This window comes from Amblyraja radiata, chromosome 4 (genome assembly GCF_010909765.2).
Source record: "Amblyraja radiata isolate CabotCenter1 chromosome 4, sAmbRad1.1.pri, whole genome shotgun sequence".
NCBI classification, from domain to species: domain Eukaryota; kingdom Metazoa; phylum Chordata; class Chondrichthyes; order Rajiformes; family Rajidae; genus Amblyraja; species Amblyraja radiata.
The window spans coordinates 41,545,519-41,557,964 of NC_045959.1; the positions used below are offsets into that span (position 1 = coordinate 41,545,519).

Here is a 12,446-nt window from a genome sequence, read left to right on the forward strand (position 1 = left end):
AGATTTTTAAGTACCTTATTTCCACAGCCACGTTCTGTACTGGGCTGCTCCGAATTGACTCAGACTGGGGAGCGCAAATCCGCTGCGTGTGAACACGCCGCCATCTCGAATTAAATTTTTTTTTAAAATATTTTTATTTATTGGAAGTACAGTAAAATACAATAGTACAAGCCAGATATATCTTATTACATTTATTGTACCCCTTCATTTTTTAAGCTTTAAGGAAAGATATAGATAAAGAAAGTAGAGAAAGTGAGAGAAAGAACATTTTGTTCGTGTAAAACAGTGATCAATGAGAGAAAAAAAAAACAGAGACCCATTGGTTAGAGAAAAGAATTAAGAAATAGACCCTAGAAAAGAAAGGAGGAAGAAGGAAAAAAAAACCCCCCAAAAAACCCAAAGCTCTATTATAAAAACCGTGCAAAAGGGATATACCAACTTCATATTTTTCCTCCCCCCTTACCAGATCCTGATACAGTTTCTTTTTTGACATACTGATGCACCTTATTCTTGTAGTAAGTCGATAAATGCAGACCACGTCTTTTGGAAGTGGTCTGATTTGCCTGCAAGGAGGAGTCTCATATCTTCCAGGTGTAATGTTTCAAACATATTTGAAATCCACATATTTAATGTTGGTATAGGAGCGTTCTTCCAGAATTTAAGTATAAGCTTTTTTCCCATTATTAGCCCATAGTTAACTAGATTATTTTGAAACACATTTAGTTCAGGGCTACCTTCCATTGTTCCAAAGATAATCCATTCAGGTTTTGGTATCAGTTTTATTTTGAATAATTTTGTAAAGATTTCAAAACTTTCAGTCCAAAATTTTTGAATTTTTATACAAAAAACAAATGAGTGCGCTATGGTAGCTTCTTGAGATCGGCATTTATCACAAATAGTTGAGACGTTAGGAAAAAGTTTACTTATTTTGGTTTTTGAATAGTATAATCTGTGTAAGATTTTGAATTGTATTAGAGTGTGTCTAACGTTAATCGAGCATTTATGCACATATTGTAAATGTTTGTCCCACCTCTCTTTTGAAATTTTTATAGCTAGTTCTTGTTCCCAGTCTCTTCTAATACCGTCGGTTGAAGGTATTTCTATATTTAAAATAATGTTATACAAGTATGATATTAAGTTTGCTGATTCAGCCTTTGTCTTCATTGCTTCGTCCAGTAAATCTGGTGGCATATTATAATAATCTTGTGTATATTTTTTCAGGTAGTCAGATATTTGAAGATATTTAAAGTAATGGTTATTTCTCAGATTATATTTTATTTGTGATTGTTGGAATGATAATAATTTTCCATTTTCGTACAAGTCTCCGAGCGTTTTAATTCCTATTCTGTCCCATTGTGTTAATGATTTATCTATAATAGAGGGTTTAAACGACGAATTATTAGCTATTGGAGATAACAGAGATAGATTTCTTAATTTTAGGTTATGTTTTATTTGTTTCCAGGTTCTAATTGTACTGTGTATAAGTGGATTTTTATTATCATTTGTGTTATTCAAGTTCATTGGTGAGAGGAGGATCGCTCCAATATTACAAGGGGAGCAGTCCTCTCTCTCCAATATAATCCAATCCACCTGCTGGGCAGAATTGTTCAGCAGGTGAATCATATTTTTGGTATTTACTGCCCAGTAATAGTACATAAAGTTAGGAAGTGCTAAACCACACAATTCTTTAGGTTTGCTCAAGTGAGTTCTTTGTATTCTGTGGGATTTATAGTCCCATATAAAATTTGTAATGTCTGAGTCCAGTTTAAAAAAAAAAAATTTTGGTAGATATATAGGGATTGATTGAAATAGGTATAGAATTTGTGGTAAAAAGATCATTTTTATAGCATTTGTTCGGCCTATTAGAGACATCGGAAGCGTTTTCCAGAATTTAATTAAAGTATTTAATTTCTTAAGTAGGGGACTATAATTAGCGTTATACATAGCTTGATATTTTCTAGTGATTTCGATTCCCAAATATTTAAATTTTTCTGTGGCTATTTTAAAAGGGAATTTTGAGAGGTGTGTTGAGTCTTTTGGTTTTATCGACATAATTTCGCTTTTATTCCAATTTATTCTGTATCCTGAGAAAGATCCAAACTCCTCGATTAGGTTTAATATGTTTGGTATACTAGTTTGGGGTTTTGTGATGTACAGTAGTACATCATCTGCGTATAAGGATATTTTGTTATTTGAATATTTTGTATTATAACCGTGGATATTCGGATGTGTTCTACTTCTTTCGGCTAAAGGTTCAATTACCAGAGCAAATAACAGCGGTTATAATGAGCATCCTTGTCTGTTGCCCCTTGATAATTGGAATTTCGTAGATATTATGTTATTAGTTAATATTCTAGCCGTAGGCTTATTATATAATAATTTTATCCATGAAATGAAGTTCTCTCCCATTTGAAAATGTTGCATTACTTTAACCATGTAGTCCCATTCCACTTGATCGAATGCCTTTTCTGCATCCAATGAGGTAATTGATAACTCAATTTTCCATACCAGGGCATCGGAAATGTCCTCGTTCTTCAGGGAACGGGGATTCCCCTCCGCCACCATAGATGAGGCTCACACCAGGGTCTCATCCATACCCCGTAACACTGCTCTCTCTCCCCATCCCCGCACTCGCAACAAGGGCAGAGTCCCTCTGGTCCTCACCTTTCACCCCACCAGCCGGCAAATACAACACATAATCCTCCGCCATTTCCGCCACCTCCAACGTGACCCCACCACTCGCCACATCTTCCCATCTCCCCCCATGTCTGCCTTCCGCAAAGACCGCTCCCTCCGCAACTCCCTCGTCAATTCTTCCCTTCCCTCCAGCACCACCCCCTCCCCGGGCACTTTCCGTTGCAACCGCAAGAAATGCAACACCTGTCCCTTCACCCCCCCCCTCGACTCCATTCAAGGACCCAAGCAGTCGTTCCAGGTGCGACAAAGGTTCACCTGTATCTCCTCCAACCTCATCTACTGCATCCGCTGCTCTAGATGTCAGCTGATTTACATCGGGGAGACCAAGCGTAGGTTGGGCGATCGTTTCGCCGAACACCTCCGCTCAGTCCGCAATAACCTACCTGAACTCCCGGTGGCTCAGCACTTCAACTCCCTCTCCCATTCCCAATCCGACCTCTCTGTCCTGGGTCTCCTCCATTGCCAGAGTGAGCAACAGCGGAAATTGGAGGAACAGCACCTCATATTCCGTCTGGGGACCTTGTGTCCGTATGGCATTAACATTGAATTCTCCCAATTTTGCTAGCCCTTGCTGTCTCCTCCCCTTCCTTAACCCTCTAGCTGTCTCCTCCCACCCTCCCATCCGCCCGCCCTCGGGCTCCTTCTCCTCCTCCCCTTTTCCATCTTTCTCCCCCCCCCCCCCCACCCGCCATCAGTCTGAAGAAGGGTTTCGGGCCGAAACGTCGCCTATTTCCTTCGCTCCATAGATGCTGCTGCACCCGCTGAGTTTCTCCAGCAATTTTGTGTACCTCCAATTGATAACTCTTGTTCTTCAATTTTATGAGAATGCATTATTGCATTGCACATAACAATGTTATTTGCACTTATTTATAAACAACTAATGATGAACAGATACCGGTGTACCAGAACCAAACACAGTCAGTAAATGAGAAAAATATGTACAAATCCAGAATCTACAAATTTCACCCCCTGGGTAGGCGAAATTTACCCCCTGGGTAAATTACCCCCGGGGGTAAATTTACCCCAGGTTGGGAACCCTTGGTACGTTTTGGGTGCTTTCTGTCTTATCCCTTCTTTCACAGCTATTTTGTTACATTCTTCCAAGCAAATGGAGGCAACAGTGGAAATAAAAATACCTTATTTTAGTCTCATGATACAGGGTGCTTCAATCAGTTATCTACAGTTTCATTATAAAATTCTATGATGTTATACCATTTCAAAAATTAGGTACAGAACTAAGGATAGCAAAGTCTAAATGACAGCTAAAACATGAATGAACAATTAATGAACTATTTTGAAAGTTCAAGGAATAAAAGTAAACTTGTGAATCAAAATTAACTAATTGTAATTTATAATGTTATATATTTACAGTTGTATTTTAATGAAGACAAAAATATGTAATTCCCCTTTTAGTGTCATTTGGAATTGGTTCAGCGGGTGCTTTTTGTTTCATCCTCACACAACTTGTACTGCTGGTCGACTTTGGCAACTCCTGGAATGAATCCTGGCTGAAAAAATCAGAAGAGGGTGGATCACGATGTTGGTACTTTGGTATGTGTCCTTATTTACGTGTAATGTGTTGATGAAGTTTTGTGACACAAAATATTGTAACACTCAATGTTGATGACATGTATGGGGGAAATTGCTAATCAATTTAGACATAAAAATTGAGATTTATTTCATTTTTGTAAATGGAATGTAAATGAAGATTAGGTAACAAGACCAATCGTTATTCTGCAGAATATAAATCATTCCCATTCATTCAAGAGATTGGCAATTAACACAGATCTTGGTTGAAGGTTACCAGTCCATTCAGTTTGCCAGGGTAGATGGATTAACACATTAATCTGAGATCTTTTCACCAACTCGGGTCATATAAAGTATAATTTGACATTAATTAAGTCAGGTCCAGAGACTTTAAGTCATATCGCACAGAAACATGCCCTTCAGCCTAACTCATCCATGCCAACCAAGATGGCCCAACAAAGCTAGTCCCATTTATTTGTAGTTGGCATGCATTTGGGTAATGTTCTAGCATTTGTCTTTCCCTCAATCTGCAATTTAAAAACAAGTTAACAAAACTTTTTTTCACTTTTTAACATAAATCCCCTGATTTGTTTGTCCAAAATTTACAATGAATTGGATCTAAAATGTTGTGTGATGTTCCATGGATGTCACAGGCACTGAATGGGGCTATGGCAATGCAATGGTTACATTACTGGTTGTCCAATCCAGAAAGGTGGACCAATAATTATTTCAAATCCCACCACAGTAAATTGAGGAAATGAAGCGTTCCTTTCTTATTTGGTACAGCCTATGAGTAATTGTGGAGTCACTACAATGTGGCTGACGCTAAACTGCTTTCCGCAATGTTCCTGCAGGGCCCAACTGTTCAAGGAAAATCACATTCCAGCCTTGTCCAGTAATGTCCACTTCCTGCAAAGGAATAAGACAATTAAATACCTGGCCATCGGACAGAGCCTAAAACAAATAATGCATTTACATTCATTCCAAATACCGATAGATACAGAAATGGATGAATTTAGGAGAGAAACAGACAGGTGGAAAACATTTTAAACCTGTAAATGTTTTGACTTAAACTGTGATTCTCACAGCAACAGAATCCCTTTTACGGACATAGTAAATCATCTTCCAGAATTTTCTGGATTCTGGAACCCAGCAGATTGGAAGAGAGTAAGCTTGAAACTGCAATTTGCGAGAAGAAGGGAAGAAATTATGAACCAATTACCCTCACATCTGTTGCCAGCAATATGCTGGAATCCGGCATGAAGCACTTGGTAACATATTTAACACTCTTAATGTGATTAGGCAGCATCAACATGGTTTATGAGGGGGAATTCTAATTTTGCAAATCCAGTAGTTTTATGAGGATGTAACTAGCAGGATGCACAAGAGAATTAGGATGTTGTTTATCTAAATGCATTGACAAGGTATCAAACAGAAGGGTATTATGTAAAATTCAGAATGATGGGCTTGTGGATAATAATTAGCGTGGACAGAAGATTGGTTATCAGCCAACCATCAGAGAGTAGGAGTAGGTAGATAATTTCTAGGTTGGCAGACTATTAGTAATTCTGTGCCACAGGGTATTTACTGGACCCAAAGCTATTTTCGATTTATTGCAATGACGTAGATGAGAAGGCAGAGTAGAAATTATCCAATTCTGTGAACGATATGTGGTTGAATGAGATGGTGAGTTATGTTGATGCAAAACTGTCTGTAAAGCAATGTACAGAGGTTCAGAAAGTGGACAGATGGATAATAATATGGCCAGAATTTGGTAGAAAGGATAGAAAAACAGAATAGCTATTAAATAATGAGAAATTGGAAAATATATGTGCATAGGGTGATTTTAGTGTGGTGTTCATGAAGTGCAGGAAGTAAACTGCAAATACACCATGACTAGTGAACTATTTATCAAGTTGGCATTCGTTGCAAGGGATTTGGAAACAAAAACAAGAAATGCTTTGAGCGATTGTATGGAACTTTAGTGAGATCTCACTGAGAGTGTATTATGTACATTTTTGTTCTTGGTACCTAGAGATTAAGATTAAGATTGACCTACTCCTGTTACAGCTCAGAAGAGTTTATTGGGACATATGAGATCAGGAGACAGATCAACAGGATAAATGCTAAGAAGCTGATTTCTCAGGCTGGAAAATGTAAACGCAGAATGCATTAATCAGGATGCGATGTTAGTGATGTAGGACCATGATGAGGTACTGCAAAGAACATTTTATATCTTTGAAATTATCAACCGCAGTGGCTGTAGTTGCTCAGTCATTGTGTGCATTAATATCTTGTGATTGATAGGATTTTGGTCCTTAATGAAATTAGAGGATAAGGACACACACAACCAAAGTGGACTAGATAGAGGTACAGTCATGAACTTATTGAAAGTGAAGAAGTGCTGTCGGATGTACATGTACTTCAAGTGGATTGACGTATCTATGAAGCGGGTTGGAATAACCCCTTACCCTCTAAAGAACATCCTTCCAGGTTGTTTTCTTCTCACTCTTCCACTCACTATTAACTGAGGTTCAGGTGGAACAGCTCAGCCAAAATGGCAACTCTTCACGATTAATCTCCCACATAGAGCTCCCATTATTTGTAGACATTCAATCTTGGAGCAGTAGCAGGAGATTTTAACGGCTTACTGTTGGATTGACTTAGTGGCAGAGCAGCCAATAAAAAGAAGGAACGTTTTGGGAGAGTGGCTGTGTTGAGGTGAAGTTTCAGACTTAGGCTCATCACACCTACTCTAGGTTCCCTGAAAGTGTTGTCACATGTAGATAGGGTGGCCAAGAACGTTTGCCTTCATCGGTTAGGGTGAGCCCACATTTGGAGTAATGTGTTCAGTTCTAGCCTGATAATTAAAGTTAGATTGTATCGTATTACGATACAATACGATACAATCTAACTTTATTTATCCCAGGAGGGAAATTGATCTGCCAACAGTCATAAAACCACAAGATACATGAAATATGAAATTGAAGTGTCGAGTGGGAAGGATTGGGGATGTGCAAAGATTGGGGAAGAGGAGGGGAGTCAGTCTATCCCACGACAGAAGGGGGAGGAGTTGTACAATTTGATTGCCACAGGGATGAAGGATCTCCTGTGGCGTTCTGTATTGTGTTCAATTCTAATCACTCTGCTACAGGAAGGCTGGAGTGAGTGCAGAGAAGAGTTTAAAGGATGTTGTCAGGACTCGAGGGCCTGAGCTGTAGGGAGTGTTTGGTCTTATTCCTTGGATGCAGGAAGCTGAGGAGTGATCTTATAGAGGTATATGAAATCATGAGGGGAATAGATGGGCTGAATGAACAGTATTTTACCTAGAGTAGAGAAATCAAGAACCAGAGGCCATTGGTTTAAGGTGAGATGGGAAAGATTTAATAGGAACCTGAGGGTCAACCTTATCACACAAAGAGTAGTGCGTATATGGAATGAGTGGCCACTGAGGTATTCATTTGATTTGAGGAGAACATAGTAGGGAACCAAATGTAGACATTTGAACAGGTACATGAATAGCAAAGGTTTAGGGGAATATGGGCCAAAAACAGGCAAATGGGGTGAGCTGAGATGGGGCATCTTGGTCGGAATGGGCCTGTTTCCATGATGCATGACTCTATGATATTCCTCCTGTGTTGAAATGCTTTACTTTTTCTCTGAATTCACCCCGGGAGAATCCTTTCAGTGAAAATATTTTGTAATATAGTGAACAGCTAAGTTCAAGCTGAGATTTTTGTATGTTGGAATCACGCCTAAAAACATTAAATCCATGGGAATCAAAAAAAATTGCTAATGCTCGAAAACTAAAGAAAAAGAAAATGCTGGAGACACTCAGCTGCCCCCTGGAAGATAAAACGTTCCAATGTTTCAGGTCGAAGACTCTGTCAAAATTCTGTGTGGGTGCCAGACAGGGGATGCCTCTGATGGGATAACACACCAGGGTGACCATGGAGATAAGCTGTGAACAAAACTAATTCCTTGTTCCCACTACTTGTCAAATATCTTCACTTGCTGAAAGGAAGCGGATGTTGTGGTTCTCGTTTAGAAATCATCCGACGGAGCCACTGCTCCTATGACTGCACTTTCCAAGGCTGCAAAGTTCAAATGTTGGGCAAGATTGCTGTGGACCTGAGACGCACTTTGTGATCACTCACGCCTCCCACCATGTCTGTGGTAGCTATGAAGATAGACACAAACTGCTGGAGTAAATCAGCCGGACAGGCAGCTTCTCTGGAGGGAAAACATGGGTGACGTTTCGGGTCGAGATCCTTCTTCAGGCTGAATTTCTCAAATCCTCACTGCTGCGGCCTTTCCCCTAGGCAGAGGGACATGTGAGCGGGGTCCTATCGCCTAGAGGTGGCTTTAACCAGGCCCCACCCAGGGGTGGCCCTAGTGACCTCCTGATGTTTCCATTGGTTTCTATCAGTGACATAGAGAGTTGAAAACTATTTAAATAATTAAAGAAAATAAAAATATTAATAAAAATTAATAGACCGCATTTGTTTTTTTAAAGATGTTAATTAAAATAAAGCACTTATCTTTGAGGATGTAACTAGCAGGATCTACTAGAGAATTAGGATGTAGTTTATCTAAAAGCTCCTGTACCGAGTTCTGTCATAGTGTCAAAGGAATCCAGGCACCCAAAGAAACTGTTCAAAGACTGTATCAAGGTCCAACTCCAGCACGCAGCCTAGCCCCAAAAGAACTGGAAACCTGTGCCAGTGACAGGACGGACTGGTGTACAACCAGTAGGAAGGCGGTCAGCAGTTTTGAGGACAATCGCCGATGCGGACTCGTTAGTGCCAGAGACAGGAGGAAAGCTGCATGCCTAACTCCCCCCACAGTGGCCTTCATGTGCCCCGACTGCTCCCGCATGTGCAGCTTGTACACCGGACTCATGAGCCACTCTCGATCCCACAAGACATGAGACTGCACAACCATGCTACCGTCGTCTGCCACCATTGACAAGTCATCATACAGAAGGTTATTAGTCACTCTGTTCAAGTGAATAGGATCATACTGCTTGCATCTTCCTTGGCGGCATAAAGCCACAGACTTGGCCTTTAGGTTCATGTTGGTCAGGAAACTTCACAAGACCAGGCAGCTGAAAGTCCGTGTGTGCCATCTGATCTCCAGCATGTTTCAGACATCAAAGTAAGCTGGCAGTGCAATTTAGCCCAGTAATCACTTAAAAAAGCAACTATATATTACCACAGATAAAACTAACTTTTCTAGGTTTCAAAGGTTTGATCATTGTTGTTTGCGTCTTTAGGGATAAAAGATGAGTCATTTTGTATCCCTTTTTGTATTACTTGCTGTATCTCTTAGCTAAACTAAATTAAACTTGGTTAGATGCAGACACAAAAAGCTGGAGTAACTCAGCGGGTCAGACACCATATCTGGAGGAAAGGAATAGGTGACGTTTCGGATCGAAACGTCTTCTTCAGAATGAGAGTCAGGGCAAAGGGAAACGAGGTGCATATGTTCTTCTCAAATCAAGGATCACTGTTCCTGCACCGTCTAACTGGGTGCATATATTTTGGGCAATTTCTCCAGCAGAACTCCTGTAGATTCTGCTCCTGGACTCTATGAGGGCAATACCCCATGCAATGCAGGCAATAGCAACTTTCTAAAAGTATGCTTTCGCTGTTTCGCAGGCTGCATGATCACCTGTAACCACCAGATGCCACCCTAGAGCATTTTCAACATTCAAATCTAGGACTTCTTGCTGCTTTAATGCCAGCCAATGCAATATCTTGTGTTTTTTATTTAGGCTGGATCTGTCCTAGGGTCGGAGTTGGATTAATGTGAGGTGGTCTTGGAGCATCCTGGACAATACAGCTCACCCCCTCCATGACACACTAGTCAACCTGAGCAACACCTTCAGCAACAGACTGATTCCACTAAGTTGTAGGACAGAACTCCAGAGGAGATCCGCCTTCCCTGTGGCTATCAAACAGTACAACTCTTCCCCCTTTGGTCGTGGGTAGACTGACTCTCTCCCCCTTTGCACATCCCCAATCCTTTCCACTCATCACTTTAACTTTGTGTTTCATATAATTTGTGTTTTATGACTGTTGGGAGATCAATTTCCCTCCTGGGATAAATAAAGTTCTATTGTATCGTATTGAATACTGGGTCTGAATGTATACTTGGTCTGAATTTTGCCTCCTTTTTGGGCATGTTTAGAAGGAGTTTAACCTTCCTCCATTTTTGGACAATTGTGCAAAGCAAGGAAATGTAGCTGTGTGAATGTAAGTGTCAGACAGTGACCTCTGGAGCAATCCAATTGCTGCTTGAATCCAAAGTCAAGCAGTTCCGTAGTCAGTTCCGTAGTTTACGCCCCAGTGGTATGAACATTGACTTCTCTAACTTCAGATAGCCCTTGCTTTCTCCATCCCCTTCCCTTTCCCAGTTCTCCCACTAGTCTTACTGTCTCCGCCCACATTCTATCTTTGTCCGCCCCTTCCCCTGACATCAGTCTGAAGAAGGGTCATGACCCGAAACGTCGCCCATTCCTTCTCTCCAGAGATGCTGCCTCACCCGCTGAGTTACTCCAGCATTTTGTGTCCACCTAGTTCCATAGCCAGAATTGCCACTCTCCCGACATGAAGTTGGCTGTATATGATGCTGGGTTTGAGCTTGGTGTGTTAAAGGATTTAAATACCTGCCTTCACAAAATGCAATGGCTCATATTGAAATGGACCAGCCAATGCCCATCATCACAGGGCACGGATGTAGAAATCAAATGTTTCTACACAAATTCATGAATTCAGTCAGAAAATTGGGACAAGGAAGCAAAGTATGATGCTTATAAGTCTGGAAAGTCCAATTCATTTCAGATGGATCTGAGAGGAACCGGCAGCAGAATTATGCAGCCGAGTAAAAAGTGCAATTATCAGACTATGTCTTCAAGACTGGGCAATATATCAGCACCACATACCGTTCAAGTACATTTTTAATACACTAAACATTTTTTAGTAATTGGTACAAAGTGGCTTTTTATTTGTTCTGTATCATAATTTCCCATTTAATAACCTTGTACTGAAATTATATGAAAAATATTAGTATAGTCATTATAGCATTTTAATAGTTTAAATCTGTTTTTGTGTCTTTTCAGCACTTCTATCATTTACATGTCTGAATTATGTTTTGTCATTAACCACTGCAATCCTCTGCTATGTGTTTTACACTGCAGTAGACGGGTGTATTGAAAATAAATTTGTTATTAGCTTCAACGCACTTATTAGTGTTGTGGCCTCGTTAATATCAGTTCATCCAAAGATCCAGGTAAGCTATGATTTCATGATATCTTTTTAGATCACTGTTTTTTAAACTAATGACGGGATATGGTAAATAAAATGTCCTTTAATTCTGAAAAAGGGTGCATATTTACATGGAATTATTTAATTAAAGATATCTAATGCATGTTGTTTTAAGAATTGGTATTTTAAGATATAAAGTGATATATTAAAATAAAATAAATTAATAATTAATAACTTTAGAGGGAATTATTGCTGCTTAATGGCTGATTTTCTCATCTGAATATAAGTAAAATCATTATTACACTGACGGTGACAAAGACTTTTTCATTAGAATTTGTTTGCTATCCCAGCCAATTAACTAATTTTCATGAGTTCAATTCCAGCTACAGCAAATAATAAGTGATATTAAACAATATTTGGTGATTTCTTTCTGAGAACTGACATTTTTGTTCATTAACACAACTAATTCACTGGCCTTCAGTGTTAGGAATCTTCATTTCCCCTGCTGCCCTATTTGCATGACAGTCCAATCCAACAAACTGCAATTGGCAATCGATACCTTCAAGACAACTAGGAAAAAGCAGTATGCCTTCTAGGCTGTGGGCCAAGGAGCTTTATTCTGCAGTTTCGTGACCCAAGTCACCAAACTACATGAAATTTTCACATATTGTGTAAAAAAAAATTATATAAATCACCCCTGAAACTCGATATGAAGAAGATTTGCACATTTTTTATTAAATTAAAGATAAACCGGAAACATTCCGGGTATTTTTTAGTCCAATCAAAGCACATTTAACATTGAGTTGTCTGCCAGTTGGCCAATCACGCGCTTTGTTTCAGGCTAGCACACAAAATGGCTGAGGGGGCTTCACAGATGCCTGTTTTACTGGAGATTCCGATTTGTTGTTCTGTGGAATAAATGTCGTGGAAACTTGCAGCAGGTAATTGTATTTA

At 39.7% G+C, this 12,446-nt stretch overlaps 1 protein-coding gene across 1 annotated transcript in view; it reads left to right on the forward strand.

Annotated features, from left to right (window-relative positions):
* The window catches only part of LOC116972014 (serine incorporator 1-like), an 87,303-nt gene that overhangs the window by 59,708 nt on the left and 15,149 nt on the right, over positions 1-12,446 (forward strand). Inside the window, exons 5-6 of the mRNA XM_033019253.1 lie at positions 4,111-4,248; positions 11,348-11,517. Of these exons, the coding sequence (XP_032875144.1) occupies positions 4,111-4,248; positions 11,348-11,517 (308 nt within the window). The remainder of the gene's footprint in view (positions 1-4,110; positions 4,249-11,347; positions 11,518-12,446) is intronic.